The sequence below is a fragment of the Salmo salar genome, chromosome 02 (assembly GCF_965601325.2).
Source record: "Salmo salar chromosome 02, fSalSal1, whole genome shotgun sequence".
NCBI classification, from domain to species: domain Eukaryota; kingdom Metazoa; phylum Chordata; class Actinopteri; order Salmoniformes; family Salmonidae; genus Salmo; species Salmo salar.
In genome coordinates this window covers 38806540-38815753 of record NC_138292.1, presented here as the reverse complement: position 1 = coordinate 38815753, position 9214 = coordinate 38806540, and the positions used below count along the sequence as shown (strand labels likewise).

At 43.4% G+C, this 9214-nt stretch overlaps 1 protein-coding gene across 1 annotated transcript; it reads left to right on the top strand.

Moving 5' to 3' along the window:
• The first annotated feature begins 962 nt into the window (after positions 1-962).
• Positions 963-4481, top strand: rnf183 (ring finger protein 183). Its single transcript, XM_014165354.3, has 2 exons — positions 963-1124; positions 3281-4481. Exon 2 carries the CDS (start codon positions 3386-3388, stop codon positions 4328-4330), a length of 945 nt encoding a protein of 314 aa, XP_014020829.1. The 5' UTR covers positions 963-1124; positions 3281-3385; the 3' UTR covers positions 4331-4481.
• Positions 4482-9214: the final 4733 nt, after the last annotated feature.

The following is a 9214-nucleotide window of genomic DNA, read 5'->3' as shown; positions in this document are numbered from 1 at the left end:
CGGTAACATTCTGGCTGATGTGCATTGGACTTTTAAACGTAATGACATAGAAACCGCAGAAGATTCCTCTGCTGTAGTTAGTGGGTTGTTTGTATTTTTCTGTGAGGTTTGCTAAATGAAATGAGAAATCAGGATTACATGCACTTCTATGGCTGATTTTTCAACCCCTTAAACATTAGTTTACCTAAAAGGGCTGAGTGAATGGAGTTATTTATGCATTTTTCATTCTGGGTGAGGTTCATTGGACCTCAATGTTTTCATATAAAGTGCACAATGGTGTTGCTGAATCATTGCAGATAGCCGTGAGTGCTTTTGGGTGAATCCTGTTTATCTTGTCATTATGGTAAACCTGCATGTGAAGCTTTAGTTTAATGCCAGAAAAACACTAGGTATGAGCATAAGCATAAGCATCATGACATGAGTTGCAGTGCATTGGACAGGTCGGTGCTCTGCTTCAAGAGCCTTGTGGAGTTTTCCATGCAGACGAGGAAACAAACACATTCCACATTCTAGTCTGTTGAATGTCAAACATTAATTTGGAATGAGGAATTTCAAGTTAGATGATAGACAACTGTAGTGGCCATCAGAAATAAATGAGCATTAAGGACATTTTAATACAGTTTGTGAAGATTGACATGTCATGAAAGCTTCAAATGTTTCCACACGCAGACATGGAAAACACTCTCTTACAGTGGTACCCAGACTACCCACGTTACACTTCTACAGGTTCCATAAACGATGTAGAAATACACACAGAGATACAAAAACATCCCGCGATAACAAGCATTGAGTTTACTCTCACATTTCACAGACGCACACAAACTTGAGGCAGTGGTTTAATGCCAAATAAACTGGTACGACTGGTCAGACGGGAGGGAGCGAGACACCGCGGATGTAAAAGGGAGGGATGAAGGAGGACTATAAAGAGGAAATACCGTACACAGATTGACAGAGAGAGAAGGGAGAGGGGGAAATTGGAGGAGTAAGGTCCACTTGGCATGTTAGTGTCTCGGTGTGTCTCAATGGAGATGCAAGGGACTCACTGAAGGGGATATTCTCCACTGGGAAAGTACTCTCTGAAGGACCATCTCTGACAGACTGGTACATGTCAGCTACCCCCACAGGTAAGTGTTCACCATCATGATGAACTTGTCATTGTGAGAACTCAATGTACCATACTTTTTCAAATATAGGCGCTATGTTGAATCATTGAAAATCGTATTACTATTTGCATATAGTTTGCAATGTTGATGACCGTTACAACTAACGCAACGTTTGTTGAGTAACTGATACAAAATTCCATAGTAACTTACTCTACTTGATAATGTGTTAATGTATGTGAATTTAACATTTCAGTAGCTCAGCATTTTCAGCTCTACAGTTCAGAACACCAAGACTGTTTTGAACGTGTTCCTGGTCAATAAGCTCAAATGTAACTTACATTTTACACAGTCGTACAGACCACTGGCTATGTCTTGTTTGTCGATGGCTCATTTATATTCACAAGCGAACAGAGGGCATGAAACCTAGCATGACAACTCAAAAATAGCATTGGCTTGTGTAAATGGAATTCTAGTCAATAGACTATATGGCAAGTAATGAGTTATGGTATATTCATAGACTAAACTACAGTTGAAGTCGGAAGTTTACATACACCTTAGCCAAATATATTTAAACTCAGTTTTTCACAATTCCTGACATTTAATCCTAGTAAAAAGTCCCTGTCTTAGGTCAGTTAGGATCACCACTTTATTTTAAAAATGTGAAATGTCAGAATAAGAAGAGAGAGTGATTTATTTCAGCTTTTATTTCTTTCATCGCATTCCCAGTGGGTCAGAAGTATACATACACTCAATTTGTATTTGGTAGCATTGCCTTTAAATTGTTTAACTTGGGTCAATCGTTTCAGGTAGCCTTCCACAAGCTTCCCACAATAAGTTGGGTGAATTTTGGCCCATTCCTCCTGACAGAGCTGGTGTAACTGAGTCAGGTTTGTAGGCCTCCTTGCTCGCGCACACTTTTTCAGTTCTGCCCACACATTTTTTATGGGATTGAGGTCAGGGCTTTGTGATGGCCACTCCAATACCTTGACTTTGTTGTCCTTAAGCCATTTTGCCACAACTTTGGAAGTATGCTTGGGGTCATTGTCCATTTGGAAGACCCATTTGCGACCAAGCTTTAACTTCCTGACTGATGTCTTGAGATGTTGCTTCAATATATCCACACAATTGTCCTTCCTCATGATGCCATTTATTTTGTGAAGTTCACCAGTCCCTCCTGCAGCAAAGCACCCCCACAACATGATGCTGGCACCCTTGTGCTTCATGGTTGGGATGGTGTTCTTTGGCTTGCAAGCGTCCCCCTTTTTCCTCCAAACATAACGATGGTCATTATGGCCAAACAGTTCTTTTTTTGTTTCATCAGACCAGAGGACATTTCTCCAAAAAATACGATCTTTGTCCCCATGTGCAGTTGCAAACCGTAGTCTGGCTTTTTACTGTGGATATAGATACTTTTGTACCCGTTTCTTCCAGCATCTTCACAAGGTCCTTTGCTGTTGTTCTGGGATGGATTTGCACTTTTCGCACCAAAGTACGTTAATCTCCAGGAGATAGAATGCGTCTCCTTCCTGAGCGCTATGACGGCTGCGTAGTCCCATGGTGTGGAAATTGTAGACTTGCGGAGAGGTCTACAATTTTTTTTCTGAGGTCTTGGCTGATTTCTTTTGATTTTCCCATGATGTCAAGCAAAGAGGCACTGAGTTTGAAGGTAGGCCTTGAAATACATCCAAAGGTACACCTCCAATTGACTCAAATGATGTCAATTAGCCTATCAGAAGCTTCTAAAGCCATCATTTTCTGGAATTTTCCCTAAGCTGATTAAAGGCACAGTCAACTTTGTGTATGTAAACTTCTGACCCACTGGAAATGTGATACAGTGAATTATAAGTGAAATAATCTGTGTGTAAACAATTGTTGGAAAAATTACTTATGTCATGCACAAAGTAGATGTCCTAACCGACTTGCCAAAACTATAGTTTGTTAACAAGAAATTTGTAGAGTGGTTGAAAAACGAGTTTTAATTACTCCAACCTAAATGTATGTAAACTTCCACTTTCAACTGTATATTTCCCTGTCTTTACCTATTTGAGATAGACGAGGTACTTTTTGTTGTCATTGCTAGAAATGCACTCCCTATGCTCTTTATGTTGCCTGAACTAAATTAGCTCTCTGTGACAAACCAATCGCCTTGTCTCACCGACAATCACATTCCTCCACAGCTCCTCTGGAGAGACGTGAAAAACCAGAACCTCTCGTCACTCTCCATCTGACTCCAGCCATCACAGCTGCGTCTACCACAACACCTCCGCCTGCCTCTGTCCACCATGAGTGACGACAGGGAAAGACAGGGTGCCGATGGAGGCTACGGGGCCGAACAGCCGCCCAACGTCAAACCCAAACCTGACAGTAAAGACAGCATCAAGAAGGAGAAAAAGGAGAAATCCACCAAGGTGCGTAGGTCCATGAGCACTGACTCCGAAAGAGGAGGGGGATCTGGGAGAAGGAGGGAGAGAAAGAGAGACAAAGGGTTGAGGAGGGAGCGTGGTAGAAGTGAGGAGAACAGGAGGCGAGATAGGGCTGGAGATGACAGCAACCGGAAGGAGTCTGACCCCCAGGAAAACGACATGGAGGACACTGAGTGTGTGGTTTGCTTCTGCGAATACGACAATGTCTTTAAAACCCCCAAGCTGCTCTCCTGCGGGCACACCTTCTGTCTGGAGTGCCTGGCCCGGATCAACGTCACCTCTTTAGAGCTTAAGTCTCTTTCCTGCCCTGTGTGTCGAGAGCTCACCAACCTGCCTCATGGCCGCAACCTGCCCCAGCTGGGCAACAACCAGGACATCTTCCGCAAACTCCCTCCAGAGATGCAGAGGGCGCTGTCCGTGCGCTTCAAGCGCAGCAAGGGCAAGCTGGTCCTCAAGAAGCCCCCTCCTGGTACTACCAGCCTGGCCAAGTCCAGCCTCACCCTGCCCACTCTCAAGAAGCAGGACCGGCAGGCCTCCAGCAACCTCCAGCTGGCCACCATGGATCAGGGCCTCGCCACTGTCGTGGACGTGGGTCGCCCCCCTAGTAGGGTCAGAGGTCGCCTGCGCAGGATGTTCCGCTCGGACCAGTGCTACTACACCGTGATGGCATCCATCATCACCATCACCGTGGTGCTGATGCTGATGGGCATCCTGGCCTTCATGGTCATGCCCAATGTGGACCTCCCCAACGGCAGCAAACCCAACCAGGGGAATTCCAGCCAACCACAATCAGGGGCTCACTGAGGAAAAGAGGGGATGGTGGTGGGATGAAGGGAAGTAAGAACAGAGGAGAGAATCACTCAGATATTTTGAGAGGACAAATATTGTCAGTGATCCTAATATCTGCCATTTCATTTTCTTTACTAATACTCAGTTATGAAGAAAATGTGAATCAACTGAAAAGAAAGGTGACCCTGAAAGCACTAGAGCACACTCAACTGGGGTCAATACATAACAAGGACCATGTTGTTTATGAAGGACTGATGCACAAGAAGTACTAATGGGAAAAGTGTCGCAAGAGTTATTTTTTTATCCACCATTTTGTCTTCCTTCCTGCAGTATATAGATCATGAACATGGAACATTTACCCAAATGTGAACGGGACAGCTATTGCGGTGAAGTCAGAAAGGACAATTAATGTTGTCTGGGGAAATGTAATTCATTATAAAGTTGTGTACTATGTAATTGCACTGAAGTCTGCCATGGAGAATTATTACAAGTTAGAGATTATTTGATTACACTGAGCATTATCTTATTCTTACATTGCAAAGTAAAAATGTTCAGCTCAAGATTTTGTTTTACATTCATTGATGTCTAACTAATGTATATTTACATACAAAATATGAATATACATGTAGAGTTCAAATAAGAATGATACATTTGTAAAATTTTATTTAAAAAAAACCAACAATGGAATAGGTCTCTCTTGCCATAGCAGAGGTATCCTACCACCCTGAAATGAATGACATTTCCAATAGACCCAGTGCCATGTTACATGCCGTTGCCTTACAGTAAAACCAAATGTGCTGATTTGATTTCTGATAAGATCTTTGCCTGGCGGTACGTTGGTCGCACCTTCCTCTTTTAGTCCCATTAGAGAATCACTTTCTTTTCATTTTTCTTTTCATTTTTATACTATTTCTTGACAGGTTCAGTGTGTGTGTGTGTGTGTGTGTGTGTGTGTGTGTGTGTGTGTGTGTGTGTGTGTGTGTGTGTGTGTGTGTGTGTGTGTGTGTGTGACTGTTTTAACATTTTACTGAAAGCTACACAATACAAAACATTAAGAACACCTGCTTTTTCAATTACATATACTTACCAGGTGAATTAAAGTGAAATCTATGATCCCTTATTGATGTCACTTGTTAAATCCACTTCAATCGGTTTCGATAAGGGGAGGAGATGGGTTAAAGAAGGATTTTTAAGCCTGGATTGTGTATGTGTGCCATTCAGAGGGTGAATGGGCAAGACCAAATATTTAAGTGCCTTTGAACTGAGTATGGTAGTAGGTGCCAGGCACACCGGGGTGCAACTCAATATTAGGAAGGTGTTCCTAATGTTTGGTAAACTCAGTGTCTGTATCAGTGAAACAGTGTCACTCATGACTAGTTTTAGTTGTAGTAGCTATGTTTTCCATTCTATGGTTGTCAGTGTGACAGACAAACCTCTTACAAGGTGTGTTCATAATGGAAAGGAGGCAGTGACATTTGACAGCATGACTAAGCGTATGTGTTGTATAACATGCAAGCCTTTTATTACTTGTTTAAGGAATATGCTTTTAATCATTAAAATATAACATTTGTATGGTTACCTAAAAGTTAATGTTGTGGTGAGGGCAGAAACAAGACTCATTTTGTAAACAACCAAAAACTTTGCTGATGCTCGGCCACCGCTTGACCTAATCTGTCTATGCGAGTATGTCTTTGTCTTTTTTACAAGCAGGTATTGACATAAGTCTATTTCAACCACTGTTAACCAGAACAACCTGTTTTTAATTTGATGTTCTTATGGTAAATTCATTATGGTAAGTAATGCCGAAGACGGAGCTGCTCTTCCTCCCGGGGAAGGACTGCCCGTTCCATGATCTCGCCATCACGGTTGACAACTCCCTTGTGTCCTCCTCCCAGAGTGCTAAGAACCTTGGCGTGATCCTGGACAACACCCTGTCGTTCTCCACTGACATCAAGGCGGTGACCCGATCCTGTAGGTTCATGCTCTACAACATTCGCAGAGTACGACCCTGCCTCACACAGGAAGCGGCGCAGGTCCTAATCCAGGCACTTGTCATCTCCCGTCTGGATTACTGCAACTCGCTGTTGGCTGGGCTCCCTGCCTGTGCCATTAAACCCCTACAACTCATCCAGAACGCCGCAGCCCGTCTGGTGTTCAACCTTCCCAAGTTCTCTCACGTCACCCCGCTCCTCCGCTCTCTCCACTGGCTTCCAGTTGAAGCTCGCATCCGCTACAAGACCATGGTGATTGCCTACGGAGCTGTGAAGGGAACGGCACCTCCATACCTTCAGGCTCTGATCAGGCCCTACACCCAAACAAGGGCACTGCGTTCATCCACCTCTGGCCTGCTGGCCCCCCTACCTCTGAGGAAGCACAGTTCCCGCTCAGCCCAGTCAAAACTGTTCGCTGCTCTGACACCCCAATGGTGGAACAAGCTCCCTCACGACGCCAGGACAGCGGAGTCAATCACCACCTTCCGGAGACACCTGAAACCCCACCTCTTTAAGGAATACCTAGGATAGGATAAAGTAATCCTTCTAACCCCCCCCCCCCCCCCCCCTTAAAAGATTTAGATGCACTATTGTAAAGTGGTTGTTCCACTGGATATCATAAGGTGAATGCACCAATTTGTAAGTCGCTCTGGATAAGAGCGTCTGCTAAATGACTTAAATGTAAATGTAATGCTTATGGTAAACACATTCATTATTTGTTCCCACTTTATAGGCCTATTTAGGGATGCTAAAGCAAATAATTCTATGCACATACTATAGGCAGGTACATTGTAATTACATAGCATTCATGTCTCTCTTTCTCTCTGTGTGTGTGTGTGTGTGTGTGTGTGTGTGTGTGTGTGTGTGTGTGTGTGTGTGTGTGGATAGAGGGACATACAATAAGGAAAACAATTTCAGATAAGCTGTTTAAATCTCCCCAGAAATATATCACAACAATCATTATTAATGTATTTTCAAATATTTGAAATGGTGTAAGCCAGAGAGAATGCCAGATGTTGTAAATTGTGACTTTATATCAATTGTCCATAGGCTATTCTATTTGAATCAATTTAAACCAGTTTTATGCAATCTATTTCAACTTTGTGCGGGGACCAAACCTCGTTCACCATTCCTCTCAAAAAAGTTTGTAGCCTATGCATTTTCTGGACATTGTCCCACCCTCGTTGGCAAAGTCTACTCACAACCCCGGCCCGGGCACAGCTTCTGCTTGGGTAAAGCAGACCCCGGCCCCGAAAGACCCTGACGCAAACTGGATATAGGCCTAACCGTGCGAGTGTTCAGGTTGAATAGCTGTGTTGTCAAACATGGATATGTTTTCCTCTTGAATTACAGTGCTTGCATAAGTTTATGGTAGCTGTGTGACAATATAATTAACGTTGAGGACAGTCACCACTAGAATATCGAGAACGATGGCTTCTTCTCCTTCTGCTTCTGCTTTGTTTGCTGTTCTACGGTGTCGTGGGAATATCCTAGCCAGGAATCAAGCAAAGAAGAAGGGGCCTGCTACCTCGGGATACAGCCTCGGACTGACTTGCGGCGCGGTATGCGACTGCGTTCTGCCAAAACAAACTCCCTCAGTATGGAAGTAATTTTTTCAAGGACAACAACTTCAGTTTGGAAATGGAGTGTCTGTGGAATATAAACCTGAGTCGAACAGCAAAACGAGAGATTATGAGTCAGGAAATTATACCTGTCAAGCAAAGATTACGGAGCCAATAATTTGCTCGCCAGGGGCCCCGCGCTCCTTGAATGTGCCAAATGCCCAAAATGAAAAATGACATTACTGTAGGAACTATGAGAACATTTTTTGGGGGACAAAATCATAGAAACCTCCCGTGCCGTTTTGAATGTGTCCATAACTTGGCACAATAAGGAAATAGGGGAAATATGATCGCTGATTTCATCCTAAATGGTTGGTCTACTCTAAAGAACAGGTGCTTATTTTTTACCCTGTTTGTGTCTGAAATCATGCATGTGAAACAGAGAGTGTTCTGCAGGTCCAGGCCAAATGATGTAGGTGAAGCTGCCATGGAGGGACAGATCACACAACTGATCAGAGGAAAAGCCCCTCTGTCAGAAGTAGAGTTCAACAGGTGAGTGAAGAACATTGAGATTTCATAATTAAGCCTCTGCCATAGTCTACTGTGCCTGAACCACTGAATATTTGTGTGCTACACCCAATGAATACCATACCCCAATGTAATGACAAATATGTCCAAACCAGTGCACACCCATACACACACAAAATATGCATAGGCGACACTCCCAGGCCCCAGGGTGGAATGTCCAATGTGAAAACACACTGTTGTTTGAATATTTTCAAAGCACTTTGTATGGGGAACTGACTTCCAGAAAGGCGATGAACAGTAAGCACCTGCCTTTGAGACACGCTGCATGATGACATGTTTTCTTATCAGTTGATAAGTCACTCAGTTGTTTTGACAATTGCAGTATGAAAGCCAAATATCACTGTTAGCTCTGAGGATTATTAGAAATAAACAATACATCTGACAGATTTTTAAAATATTGTTCAGGGAATAATCAAGCTATAAACTCCATCAAATCAATCGAACGCCCTTTTGATTTCACCGGATACTCTAAATTGGTTGTAGTCTTTTATTGATCTGCAGATTGCATTGCATGTACACTGGGTGTACAAAATACTAAGAACGCCTTCTTAATATTGAGTTGCAAGGACTACAAGGTGTCGAAAGCGTTCCACAGGGATGCTGGTCCATGTTGACTCCAATGCTTCCCACAGTTGTGTCAAGTTGGCTGGTTGTCCTTTGGGTGGTGGACCATTCTTGATACACACAGAAAACTGTTGAGCATGAAAAACCCAGCAGCATTGGAGTTCTTGACACACTCAGACTGGTGTGCTTGGCAC